Raw genomic sequence first — 14,005 nt, 5'->3', positions numbered from 1 at the left:
GAGTATGTATATCTTAGAGAATTGAATGGCCATATGCAAAACGTAAAATGAAGGATGGGTAATATATATGAGGTCATCTTTATCATTCCCTTGATATACTTCTCCAGAACCTTTGTTCTTTAATTTAACAGTCAATAACTTCTGTCGTGCCGCAAACAGACGCCTTTCTCCCGTATAAAACAAGTAAATAGTAGTTTGTTTTTGAGGCTTGGTTCTGTTCGCAATGAATGATAAGAGCACCATAACTGTTTCATGATCCTATAACTTTTCTCATGCTGCCATGATGGTGTTGAAGTTCATTGCGCTTGTTGACAAGTTGGATTTGTCAATAGCAAGCTCATCCAACGGTAACTATCTTGATAAACTCATCAGCTTTGTTTCTATCTCCACAGTGGTATTCAACATGTACTTTGTTTGATGCTACTGGCACAACATGCCCAAATCGTATAAAAGAAGTCGTTGGCTTTTCTCACTTTTGCTGCTAAATTGGCAATGTGCATATAATTCAATCTTTTTTTTTTTTTTTGCTCCTATTAAAAGCACAAGCAACATTTGTAACGTATATTTAATATCCTTCTTTTTTTTTTTTCTTTTTTTTTTTCCTTTTAAATATGTAATACAACTCAGGCATCCATGTGGTTTGAAGGACTTGTCAAAAGTTGATCTTTCCATAATTTTGTTTAGAATTGTTACTTTCATCTGTTGCTTGCAGAACTTCTAGTGAAAGAATAAGGTTATTCTGAATTTGCCAAGTTTAGTCAAATCTGCTGTGTTTGTAATCATCCAAAGCGGACTGTTGCTACTCCCTTTTCTTTTCTTTTTTATGCATTATTCCATTTCTAGCTCTTACATTTTCTCCACTGCAAATTAATAAACCATCTCATAATCTACCCTTCTTCTTTTGCATCTCAGGTTGAAAGAGAAGATGGTTCAGTATTCATCTGATTTAAAAAAATCAGGTAATGGATAGCATTTCGCTTTGATAGATTATCAGTGAAGAACACAAATATTAGTTTAATTTTGTTATTGGGCATCCCGAGGAAGAAAGGGGTTATAGAAGTTCTGGAGGTTTATATACATTAAGGAACCTGTTACTTCAAAAACCTTCAGGTAATCCAATTTTCTATCATTTGACCAATAGGAGTGTTGGGGTTTCATGTTATCTGCAATACTCCATCAAGTGAATAGTGGGAGATTTTTCACTTTGTCCCTGCCAGCAGTTCTTGGATAATTGAGGTATCATTTGCCTTCAGAATGGAGACTTTTATATGAGCTGTGAAAAGATATCCACTTAAAGATTATGAAGGTGCTTGTGCATAGCCTGTATTTGTATTTAAATGTTAATGGGACATCAATTTGATGATAAATTTCATAGTATTAAGGCATGGGTAAAAGGTGTTGCAAAATAAAATTTCTTACAAATTGGCGTAATAGTCCATAGCTGTTAAAATTATTAAGTAAAAAATTTGACTTGTTAATTTAATTAATTAGTTGTTAACTTATTGACCATATACTCTTAATCATTTCACCAAGTGACATGCAATCCAATCCTTGACGGATTTGGCTTATGGCTTAAGTGGTGTAAAAAAAACTAGAGGAGATCTCTAGTAGTTTTTTTAAAAATCTATATTTAACTTCACTCTCTTTTTCATGAAAAACTTGGAATTAAATTTGGACCATTGAAAAAACCACAGTACGTCTCCTGTAATTTTTTTTTACAGCACCTAAGCCAAATCTTTCACCAATTATAAATTGCCACGTTGGTTTGTAAGGAATATAGTAAAAGTTATAATACACATTTTCCCAATTCTAATACACATTCCTTGAAACAGAATGAATGCAAGTGAAAGTAATTAAAACATGTTTGTCCGGGACAATTTCATCTTTCAGCCGCCTCGGCCTCTATTTCAATAGTAGATGGATGAAACACCAGATGCAACACTGCAACAAAAGCAATTATTTCTTCCTTTTCTTACCCAAAGTAAATTCCTCTCAAGAAAATAGGATTACAAAACAAAAGACACTTGAATTTGACTACACCAGGTTATCATTTATCCATCAAGAACAATGTTTGTACTACGCCATTGTTGTGAAAAAAAACCACAAATCTCAAGAAAACTCTGATTTTGCCCAGCCAACTTGGGAGTAACTTGGAGAGAATCAATTCTCAGTCCTGGGCACCCTGAAAGGAGGGGAAAAAATCCTAATAAGCATACAATTTCTTCTTTGAGATGGCATATGATGCGTGCAAAACAATAATGAAGTAATAGCATTAAAGGTAGTATATAATTAACTACTGATCCCGCGTCATTTACTGAGTGAGCAAGCCCTACTTCATATATATTACCAAAAAAAAAAAACACTAGAAAGCTTAAATTCTGCATCAGTTAATAACGTGCATGGCATTAACCGCATCAATGTAAGTTTGTCCCCACACCAAGATTTCCCTCGATTGATATATTTCCTCTTTCCTTAGTGTTATGTCCAAAATTTCTCAATTATGTTCGGATACACATATCATGTCATAATAGAAGGTAGGGATTTAATAAAAATAAATAAAAAACAATAGAATATAAAGGGTAAATTGCTCTTTCCCACCATGAACTTTGGGCTCAATTGCAAGGCTCTCTCTAAACTTTAAATCAAGTAGTTAACCCCCAATCAAAAGATACTATGAAATTTACAAAAGTCTCATACCAAATTTAGTTTCCGGCAGCATGTTGCTTGTCTATCCTGTTTTAAAAAACTTACCTACTTTAACCATGTTTATTAGATTCTAATCAATTTCTAACTTTGAGATGCCCATAAATTTGTTTGGAGGATAACTTCTGCAAGCCTATAACTTTCATAGTCTTGCTTCCAGTAATCTTGAAAGTGCTAATTAGAGCAGTACCCAGGTAATATTTCTAGATTTGAGCGATCCCAAACTACTCTCAACTCTTTTACATTCAATTAAGTTATAGTTTGCTGTTATTATGACCACTTTTCACCTATTTAACAGCCTAAGCTTCAAAAACAGACCCATTAACTCTTCACCCACAAATCACTTGATGAAACCTAAATTGCGATGTTACAATCCTCAAATAATTTTATCTATTTATTATTTTCGAAAGGAAATGTCTACCAACCCGGAAATTTCTGTTGGTAAAAAACATATGTCCTACCTGAGGAGAAGGAGTCTCTGTGATCTCAGGAGCTGCCAACAAATCACTTGATGAAACCTAAATTGCAATGTCGCAATCCTCACATAAATTATCTATTTATTATTTTCGAAAGGAAATGTCTACCAAACAGGAAATTTCTGTTAGTAAAAAACATAAGTCCTACCTGGTGAGCAGGAGTCTCTGTGATCTCAGGAGTTGCTAACTTTGCAGGAGATCCATCAAATAAACGAGAACAGTCTGTGTACGCAGATCCAATGCCCACGCCAGCACCGAAAGCAACAGATGCCCAGCGAGTAACAGGACTCCCTAGTATAACAAATCAGAATGCATTGATCAAGATTATCAATTTGAGGGGGGAAAACACAAGCAACAGTGCCAAGACATTGATATCATCTATGCCAAGGATAGAAGCCTCTAGCAAGATCATAGATGAACAATGAATACAAACATTTTATGCATAATGCTATCGTGATTAAACATGCATTTGAAGTTCAATGCCAATGAGACAAGCCATAGAAATAACAAAGGGTCATGCCTTCAATTGCTTATAAATCATTAGCTATAGGGAAAATATTCAGAATTTTCAGATTTTGCATTTTAGACCACAGATTTTAATTTGGAAAATTTAATACATGAATTTACAACGATTTTGAATTGATGCAGGAGTATCTAAGCCCAAAGCAAATAAGGCCCCCTTGTCTATTTTATCTAGTCCATTAGCTATCTCAAGACCAGTCCTTTATTATTATCTCATACTCTTTATTATATGTTGTATGTATTTTCAAAAGGTCACTTGACTAGCATGTTACTTTTAGTGAAGTTGGAAGGTTAAGATTTATCTGTTCTGTGAAAGATGAAGCGCTGGATTTTAGGGCTACTAAAGGCTATTATAAATAGCCTCTTTTGAGTCTTTTTAGGCAGCCTTTTCTTCTCTAATATATAAAATCCTAGATCTGAGTTCTTAAACTCTTTGGAGCCTTGAAATTGATATTTTCTTGTTCCAACTTCAATCTTATATTCTTCTCTTTGTTATAATTTTGTTTATTACTGTGATTTCTTCTTAAACCCTTTTGTAAGTGTCAATTTGCTTGAAAAGTGGCATCTTTGGCTGGTTCATATCTGATATAATCTAAATCTAAGTTCTCCTTGCTGCATCATAAATCTAAGACTGAGAAATCCCAGTATAATTCGATTGGGCTGGCCTAAATACTACATACAATAATGCAACCCAACTAGCTTGAATGGCTGTAAATGAAGATTTCCTAATAAAGTCCATTCCCCCAGCATTTTTTTTTTACCAGCCAAAAAAGAAAAGTTGGAAAAGAGATGCAGTACATAGGAATCAAAAAATCAGAAGCACTCCAAGGAGATTATTTAATAGAAAGCATACCTGCACTCGATGACAACAAATAAAAAATATTGCAACAAAGAGATGATCTTGAATGCGTAAATAGCTTTGTCTTAACTTTACATTCAACCAAACATGAAATAGAAAATGAACTCATAACACTTTTTAAAATTGTCTGCCTTGTCATAGAGTTGCTTACTGTAGCCTTAACTGCCACTAGTATTAAGCTGAAAGAACAAAATTGGTAGCAACAGGGATGCGGGCTCTAGAGGAAGAGGGGTGGCATACAAGTTAAGGAAAAGAAACAACAGCTACTGTTACAACAGTAACAACAACAACAAACAGCAATGAATGGCCATCTAAGAAAGAGCGCATAGTGGAGCTGTCTGACCAAGTAAATACAGAAAAACATGTCACAACACCACCGAATATCATCTAGCATTGGCATTTGGTTGTGATGTGACATAAAGGTAAAAGTAGTTTTGAGTGTTTTGTGAGTACTTGTGTTTTGAGTTGTTTGTTAAAAGGCCACCCTAAAAAGGGCTGCTAAATGAGCCCCGAGGCTTTTCATTCTTGCAGCCCTTCCTACATAAGAAACTACATTACCTACTCCTACTTGAAAATTGATTACCAGCACTGAAGCCGATAGGCCTCCTACTAGCCCACGTAGGGTTGAAGATTTACCATGCCTTATGCGCATGTTCTCCAAAAATAAGAACCAAAGGAAATGGATGTTACCAGAAAACTTGGACGCTTTTAATTGGCATGAGCAGCCAAGAAAGCATTAGAAAGCAATTGACTGGTAGCTACTAACAGCTCCTATAAACACAATGTAAATATGAGAAATCCTATAATCCAACACAAGGCAATTGGCCATAATCACACATTCAAATATTTCTAAAATCTCAGCGACAGGATGGAAATCGAACAGTTATTCCTAATAATTAATGTTGTTTACTGAGAAATGTAAACATATATACGGCTACAACAATCAGGTAGAACCTTTTATCTCTTTTCTCCTTTTATTTTCTGATTTTCAAGCGATAGAAGCCCCATCACCCTACTTGAACCACAGAAAAGAAGATAACCAAAAAAAAAAAAAAAAGCAAGAATATTCATAAGATTGAACTTTCATTTCTGTTCCTGCAATAGTTTTCTGGGCAGCCAAAGAGAGCGATAGATAAGAAAAAAAAAACATAAACAGAGAGAGAGAGAGAGAGAGAGAGAGAGAGAGAACGTACTGAATAAGAGAAGGCCACCGAAGGCGCCGGCCAAGGACGAGTAGACTACGCGGCGGACCGTGAGATCGAGACACGCGTCCCATTTGGCGTCCAGGTCGTATTTCGGCGGCACGATCTCCTTCTTCTCCGCCATTCCCCTCTCTTACTCTACTTGTTCTCAACTCTGAATTGATTGCTCCTTCTTTGTTTCTGACTTCTGAGTAACGGGCTTCGTGAGGGTTTCGGTTCGTCCTCCTGCTTTGCTTTTCTGTGGATTCTCTCGCCAAATTGGGGACAAGAATCGTCCGTACGAGAATGGCGCACATTGGGCTTAGTGGGATGTTATGGGCCTCCTAATGACTTTTGGTAAGTTAGGCCCTATTTGCTCTTCAAGGCCCATTTTAAATTACTGCAATGGCGGTAACAGTCCTTAGGGGGCGGCGCCGCGGCTACAATCTAGTCATTATCTTTTTGTAATTACAATAACAGGCGTTTTTCCAAACAGTTCATCTAGCGGACTGCCTAAATAAACGTCATTTTCCACGACCTCTTTCTTAAAATGTGTGCAAAGAAAAACTGACCAAAAACTACTTGCGATGAGAAAAATTAACAAATAGGTGTTTCAGCGTTTGCTTCCGACTTTCTTTTAAATTTTTGGCCGAAACCATCACCAAATAACAATCAAATATAAAAGTAGTAATTACTTTTGTCCTCATAAACTACAGCCCTTTGGCACTTTCTCTTATGAACTATCAATTATGACACTTGACCCTATCAAACTACCATCTTATGATAAAAAGTCATTTTTCATTAGTCAAAAGGGTTATTGATGGTCAACGGTCATGTGCAAGTCATGCATCATTTTAAATTTTTTTCTTTCACTTTTACCCTCTTTTTTTTCTTGTGTTGGATTAGGGTTTAGGAGGGTATAAGCGTCATTTTCTCGGTCTAAAGTAAGGGCAAAAGTGAAAAAAAAAAAAAAAAATATTTTAAATGGCATATAATTTGCACATTACCGTTGATTGTCAATTTTAATCTCTTTGACTAACAAAATGGAATTTTTTGTCATAAGATGATAGTTTGATAGGGTCAAGTGTCATAGTTGGTAGTTCATGAAAAAAAGTACCAAGACACTATAATTCATAAGGGCAAAAAGTAATTACCCCACCATAAAATATACGAAATGAAACACAAAAAAACAAAGGAGAAAAAACAAAAGGACCACCCCCTTCAATTTCCTTTTTTGTTTTTTTTTGTTTTTTATATCGTCTTTTTCTTTTTATATTTTTGTAATTTTTATTATAAAAAACATATATATCTTAATACTATGGATACTAACGTCACATTTGAGGTTTGCATAAAACATTCGGACCGATGTTACATCATGGTGCATTCTATCAATTGTTGTTGGATGTTGCATCATCGGTGGTCCATTTTACTTTCTTCTTATTTTATTTACTTTTGCTTCAGTGTTAATCTCATTCAGGCAATTTTGGGTCTTGGGGAGGGCTGAGATTACCGGCTTGCATTCTTTTTTTTTTTCTTGGAGAGCCCACTTTTTTTTGTTCGAGTTCCTTTTCTAACTATCAAAATTATGTTTTTGCAGTTCCGGGTATAAGATTATATAGGCCAATTTTAATTCGATTCATTTAATTAAATGAGTCAGACTCCTCAACCCTAACTCTTTAATTTCATGTTGAGTTCGCGAGTTGTATTAAAACTTGGCAACCATAAATTCCTTAGCTAAATAAATTGCTATGAAGCGTGGTTCGAGTAATGCTATATACCGATCTTTTTATCTCTTAAAGTGTATGTAGCCTAGTTTTTTTTTATAGCATTTAGCGTAGAGGGTGGAGAGACTACAACAGGAGCTTTTATGAGAGAGTGGTTGGTCACCCTTTATTTATTTATTTATTATTTTTTAACTTTAAGATATTTTTGAGGGGGCGGCTCACCTGTTAAATGCCCTTAATATTAGTCTTCATATATGCCTAAAAGAGAACTAAATAGTAAATCCCATACAAAAATATCTTCTTCTTTTTTTTTTTTTTTTTGAAGTGCCATACAAAAATATCTAAGAGATAAAAAATAAAGGAAAAATTGTATATCAGCCCTTTTGTTTCCCTTTTATTTCACTTTTAACCGAACTTTACTAATGTACCCACCGGAACCGCCAACCAGTCAAAAACGAATTCTTAAGCCCTAAAGGCTAATATTGATAGTAAACCGCCACTATAAGCCACCGTAAAGACAGACGCGGGCCCCTTTTCTCTGTCTCCGATCTCCGTCATCTCACTGGTTAGCCCTATAGAAACCCTAGAAATTAATTATCAGTTTATAAGATTAATTTGTATAATAGGGCAAGAGATTCTCTTAGGGAAACTCTTTTTTGAAACGGTAAAAAGGTGACCTTAAAATTTTGTACCCAAACCGCCTAGGATTCCTCCAGAGTCCAGACTCTTCCCCGTGTGACTGACATGCTGTGGTGAGAGCTTTAAAGAGTGGTACGAGTAAAAACACAAAACACTCTCATCCCTTCCCTTTCTTTTTGTCCCAAAATACTCGGCCATCACTATCTCTCTCTCTCTCTCTCTCTCTCTCTCTCTCCGTCTGTCTCTCGCGCTGTTTAACGGTGTAATTTACACCAAAAATGGCTGATGAAACACCAAACCCACATCCGGAACCACCGCCGTCTGACCAACCGACTGATAAAGACAAGTCGGCAGCACCAGTACAAGCATCGTTTTCGGTGGTGGTGACGGAGTCAGCGTCGGAGGTTGTGACTGAGAAAGAGGAGTCACAGCCACAACCACCGCCAGTGGTGGAGTCGGGTCCGCCGGCGGTGGTGGAGGAGGCGGAGGAGGAGAAAGAAGAGGAAGTTCCGCCGGAGCCGCCAGTTGCGGCGGCAGAGGCGGAGGCGAAGACTTCTGCTACCAAGGAAGATGGTGTTGCGGTTGGATCTGAGTTGCCGGAGTCGAAACAGCCCGAGTCTCTGGTGAAACTCGCAAATAAGGAGATAAAAGCTCTGGAACATCGAAAGACTGTGCAAGAGCTGAAGCAGCTCGTCCAAGAAGCTATCAACAGTAACCGGTTCACTTTCGCACAACCACCACAAACAAAGCAAGAAATTACTCCGGCTGCACCCTCCGAACCCACTCCGAGAATCGAAGAGAACCCAGAAAAGGAAGCCCAAGAAGTGGCAAAAGAAGCAGAGGAAGTGTCCATTTGGGGGGTTCCTCTCCTGAAGGACGATCGGACCGATGTGATTCTGCTCAAGTTTTTACAAGCCAGGGACTTCAAGGTGAAGGATGCTTTCGTCATGATCAGTAACACACTCAAATGGAGGAAGGAGTTCGGTATCGATGCGCTTGTCGACGAGGATCTCGGCGACGAGTGGGATAAGGTGGTCTTCATGCATGGATGTGATAGAAATGGCCATCCCGTGTGTTACAATGCTTATGGGGAGTTTCAGAACAAGGATGTGTATGCAAAAGCGTTCGAGGATGACGAGAAGAGAAGCAATTTCTTGAGGTGGAGGATACAGTTCTTGGAAAAGAGTATCAGGAAGCTTGATTTTAGCCCCGGTGGTATTTCCACCATCTTTCAGGTTAATGACCTCAAGAACTCTCCGGGACCTGGAAAGCGCGAGCTTAGGCTGGCCACCAAGCAGGCTCTTCATGTGCTTCAGGACAACTATCCCGAGTTTGTAGCCAAGCAGGTAAATATATATCCCTTCTTTTTTTTTTTCTTTTTCGTTATGTTTTTTCTTGGTATATTTTTGTTTTGGATTCTTTGGGATTGGATGAATTTGAGCATTTTGCATTGATTTCTTAAGGTGTTTATCAATGTTCCTTGGTGGTATCTTGCGTTCTATACGATGATCAGTCCGTTCTTGACCATGAGGACCAAGAGCAAGTTTATTTTTGCAGGGCCATCGAAATCTGCTGCAACCCTTTTCAAGTTAGTAGAGAATTTGAATATCTTGGATGCTGAATTTGAGTTTAGTAATTAGTTTTTATCAACTTCTTTCTTGGTGGCTGCTTGGTTTTAACTTCAAACTGGTCTTGGTATATCAGATACGTATCTCCTGAGTTCGTGCCAGTTCAATATGGTGGCTTGAGTGTCGATTATTGTGATTGCAACCCAGAATTCAGCCTTTCTGATCCGGTCACGGCGGTTACTGTAAAACCAGCAACTAAGCAAACGGTGGAAATCATAATTTATGAGGTCTGATTGCATTTTTAACTTTACTGTCTGCCTTCTTTTTGTTTATAACTCCATCTAATTTAAATTGTTATTTAGTAATGTTTGGCTTGTATATGCATGATTGGTGATGAATGAAGGAGTTATCCTTTTTCTAATTGGACGTTGGGTAAATTACAGAAATGCATCCTTGTTTGGGAGCTTCGGGTTGTGGGCTGGGAGGTGAGCTATAGTGCTGAATTTGTGCCTAATGCTGAAGATGGATATACAGTTGTTATACACAAAGCTAGGAAGAAGACCCCAACTGATGAACCAGTGGTGTCTAACAGCTTTAAGGTTGCTGAACTAGGCAAAATATTGCTCACGGTCGATAACCCAACCTCAAAAAAGAAGAATCTTCTTTACAGGTTCAAGATCAAATCCTTCTTAGACTGAGGATTTCAAATTAGCTCAAAGGTCTCTGAACTTTTCTTGCACAATATGAAAAAATTAAGAGTAACAAGTTCCGCCTGTCATCGTTAATTGATCGTCCTCATGTTCATCGAAGATTTTGGCTTGATCACTGTACCTGTTGATTGGTGTTTACTCTAGGCTTGGAAATTTACTATTTGGGTTTGAATATACAATTACTTCCCCTGTAGTTTTAGGAAGAGTCTGGTTTGTAATATGCAGTACTACAAATATCAGTCAGTTTGGGAGACAGAACAAATTTAAGGGCTGTTGGAGTGAATTGTGGTTGTAAAGTTTTGTGCCCCTATGCAATTGGGTTTTACTTTGTTTTTATATGGATGAAGTCTGAAACTGTTTGGATGGTTGGACCGCATTGATATCTGAAGTACGTTAATCAAAAGATGCCAAAATGTTATTGGTTGGCATATGTATATCTTCATTTGGTTCATAAGATTTGACATCCATTTGCTTGAAAGTTAAATGTATGAGTTAAGTGGTAGTAATTCAGTTTTTAATTTGATTGCATGCATGCCAAGCTCCACCATCTGGTTTTTTCTTTGGTCTTTAATTTGCTCTGTTAATGATGCTGCCATATGCCTGCTTTCATAGAATGCCAACTTCTTAGTTTTGGTTGCAATGGTGGCTCAGTACTCTAGTTTTAGTATCATTAGATGCGTGCTTGCAATTCTATTCATTTGCTTTCAGGCATATTGGTTTTGCCTCAGTTGTCTTTATATTTGTGATTAGTAATCATAGATGTTCATGACATATGCTCAGAATGTTCTCTCTCTCTTTCTCTGTCTTCACATTTCAATGAATTTACTTGTGGGTTGGTTCAACTGTTGTATTCTGTTGAACTGAGAATAGAGAGTGATTGCATAAATGGGTGAAAAATCTCTCTAGTTTCTTTGTATATTATTTTCTCTCTGTGTATCATATAAAAATTGCTTGCATATATTGACTTTTTGTTGTTCTTGTTGTCATTGTTGGTGACGATGACTGTATTACTCTTTTTTTTTAAAAAAAAATATGGAGTTTAGAGCACTCCGTACTATGTATCAATTTAAAACCAAATAGAAAACGAAAAGTTACAAGAGGAGTTGTAAAGTAGCATAACACAATGATTTGGAAAAAGAACAAATTGTAGGTTGGATTTCTAGATAGGATTGGTCCTCTACATGATTTGAATAAAAAGATTAGGATAATTTGAAGTAACCTACCGTTCATGTGGTGGAGTTTAAGAGAGAGAATTTGGATAGGGACCTGCAACAGGAGAGTTTTATTGTACGGGATTTAAATTCAGAGAATTTTTAACTATGCACTTTGCTTGTTTTCTTAGGCTTTGGTTTGTGTTCTGCTTGTTTTCGCTTCTTTTTTGTTTGTGCGCACATGACACAAGTTGAAGATTGCCACACGTCCCCAATTACCGCCCCAGCTCAGTCGTTATCTTATAATCAACGTCATTACTTCATTAGACACCCTTTGCAAATGCGAGAGACATGTGGTCCTACAATCAAGCTGATTGTCATTTGCCATCTCAATTAGAATACTCTTTAGCGTGATTGACAAGGTAACTTTGGATAAGCTAAACTAGTAAGAGTTGAACATGAAAATGATTTGTTGCCTTTGGCCAGTCATTTGAGATCTTGGAGAATAGAAAATGTTCTTTTTTATGTACATTGACAAAAGGACATTTTCTAGAGCCAATTGCACCAGGCATTTGAGATCTTACCTGAATTGATTACGCAACAAGGAGTAATTGCCATCTCCCCGGGCAGTTTAGGGTGCTGGGTTCACCCGTCAAGTGAAATTCGGGTGCCCTAATTGTAAGAAAGAAATTCCGATTCGTTTTCACCGGTCAATGTGTTTGGGACATTTTTCTATGAATCATCTGGGAAGGAAAGAATCCTTTATTATATACTTTCCATTTATAAAAGTTCTGTTTCCTAAAATAGTTTTGAAAACGTCTAGAAGTTTCTATTTGTGCTTACAGAGAATGTTTACTGGAAAATTTTGTATTTTTTTGAAAACGTTTTCTTTTAAGGATTTTATTTTTGATGAATCTGAAATGTTCCTATCACATGAACAGATGGAAGATTAAAATACATACGAACGCATGTTCCTTTTCATGCTCTTTTTCGTGTAACAAAAATATCATTTGTTTTTACTTTTTAATAATATGGGTGTGTTTGGGATTGCGATTTCGTAAGAATAATCTACTTTTTTAAAAGATATCGCAAATCATAAGACATTTGACATTGCGAATTAAAAAACACTTAATTTAAAATAGGAAAAAAATTTGCGATTTCAATAAGCAGGCTAAGGGGTATTTATTTGGAAAAAAAAAATGCGAATTTAAACTAAAATCATGAATTCACGTAACAAATATTTAATAAAAAAATATTTTTTAACATGTTTTACCAAACGCCTTTACGATTTTAAAAAGTAGAGATTTCAAAAACTCTATTTTTAAAATCGCACTTATTGAAATCACAATTCCAGACTGTATGTTGCCAAAGTCCAATCTTAGACTTAATCTGCATTTTAGTTCTTATCTAGGGAAGCAGATAGCGTGATAGGAAACTAAAAGAAGCAATAAAGTCTTCCATTCTAAATAAATACAAGTGAAAAAAACAAAAAAACAATCACTTTCCTGATTCAATATTTCATTATTAAAAGCTCTTCTTTTTTGTTACATTCAAGGCTCTTTTATAATAGTAAATTCAAAGCTTCAAAAGGAAATAAATTAATTGCTAGAATTAATCTAAACATGACAATTTCTCAACTATTGAAAATGCTTGCAACTTAAAGAAGGGAAGTCTCTTAAGTCCTAAAGTTAGAAGACTAAGGGAATTAAGGGAAGGAAATACTAACAAATTTCTCAACAATTTCTCATTAACTCTAATCTAAGGAGGGAAATAAATCATTGGCATGGAATTTGGATGAATCCTAATGGAAATTGAGTTAGCATTTTTGTGTGTTGGAGAATCATTTCCTTTTATACTTCAACTACCAAAGATCAAATGAAAATCTACTCAAACCGTTGTCTACTTGTCTTGATTGTCGTGGTTAAATTCTTGTTCAAATGAGAGTACACCCAGTCGTTTCGGCAAGGTTTCCAAGGAGTTTTGATCGCACTCTCATTTGGATGATAGTGCAACCGGTCGTCTCGGATCAAACTCCTGAGAAGCTCGTTTGAACGAGCTATTCGGCCCCTTCTCTTGAGAGTTTCAATTATACTCTTGTACAATTGAGCTAATCCGTCTCACCCAAGACTTTACTACATCAGAATCCATCCATCATTATCTCAACAAATATTTGAACCCTTTGTACTAGTTTTAATATGAAAAAGGTGGGAAAGTCGGACTCAAAGGTGCCCTTAGCTATCTCAAAATGTTACAATCCATCTTGAAATGTTGGTATAAGTTATAATTACTCATGCTTAGGTCTTCAAACCACCCTGTATCCAATGAGTGAATTGAATTGTTAGCTTTCTATTGTTAGGTTTATAGTTGGTGACCTTACATCTTTTTTCCATTTGCCTTTTGTCCACCCACCTTTGGGAACGGGACATTTTTGCAATCATTTTCTTTGCACCTCTTTTTGAAAAAGCTTATCTT

The 14,005-nt window shown here is 36.4% G+C and overlaps 2 protein-coding genes across 5 annotated transcripts in view; one reads left to right on the top strand and one right to left on the bottom strand.

Annotated features, from left to right (window-relative positions):
* The window catches only part of LOC132190111 (MICOS complex subunit MIC10), a 9,635-nt gene extending 3,580 nt beyond the window's left edge, over positions 1-6,055 (bottom strand). The window contains exons 1-4 of one of the 4 annotated variants that reach the window (XM_059604999.1): positions 5,754-6,048; positions 3,328-3,470; positions 3,165-3,221; positions 1,943-2,182 (exon numbers count right to left, since the gene is read on the bottom strand). In XM_059604999.1, the coding sequence (XP_059460982.1) occupies positions 2,168-2,182; positions 3,165-3,221; positions 3,328-3,470; positions 5,754-5,886 (348 nt within the window). In that variant the 5' untranslated portion in view covers positions 5,887-6,048 and the 3' untranslated portion in view covers positions 1,943-2,167. Of the gene's footprint in view, positions 1-1,942; positions 2,183-3,164; positions 3,222-3,327; positions 3,471-5,753 lie in introns of those variants that run through there. The other 3 variants (XM_059605001.1, XM_059605002.1, XM_059605000.1) reach the window with 3 other exon arrangements.
* Positions 6,056-8,178: 2,123 nt separating this feature from the next.
* LOC132189701 (patellin-3) lies at positions 8,179-10,718 on the top strand. The gene is made up of 4 exons (XM_059604474.1): positions 8,179-9,450; positions 9,568-9,692; positions 9,809-9,959; positions 10,116-10,718. Exons 1-4 carry the CDS (start codon positions 8,383-8,385, stop codon positions 10,368-10,370), a joined length of 1,599 nt encoding a protein of 532 aa, XP_059460457.1. The 5' UTR covers positions 8,179-8,382; the 3' UTR covers positions 10,371-10,718.
* Positions 10,719-14,005: the final 3,287 nt, after the last annotated feature.

Source organism: Corylus avellana, chromosome ca8, assembly GCF_901000735.1.
Source record: "Corylus avellana chromosome ca8, CavTom2PMs-1.0".
Classification (NCBI taxonomy): Eukaryota; Viridiplantae; Streptophyta; class Magnoliopsida; order Fagales; family Betulaceae; genus Corylus; species Corylus avellana.
This window is presented reverse-complemented; position numbering and strand designations above follow the sequence as displayed.

Bases quoted from the DNA above. Each gene is read 5' to 3' on its own strand.
- LOC132189701 (XM_059604474.1), top strand. From the start codon at position 8,383: ATGGCTGATGAAACACCAAACCCACATCCGGAACCACCGCCGTCTGAC. The intron at 9,693-9,808 runs GTTAGTAGAGAA...TTGGTATATCAG, and splicing joins TCTGCTGCAACCCTTTTCAA to ATACGTATCTCCTGAGTTCG. The intron at 9,960-10,115 runs GTCTGATTGCAT...GGTAAATTACAG, and splicing joins TGGAAATCATAATTTATGAG to AAATGCATCCTTGTTTGGGA.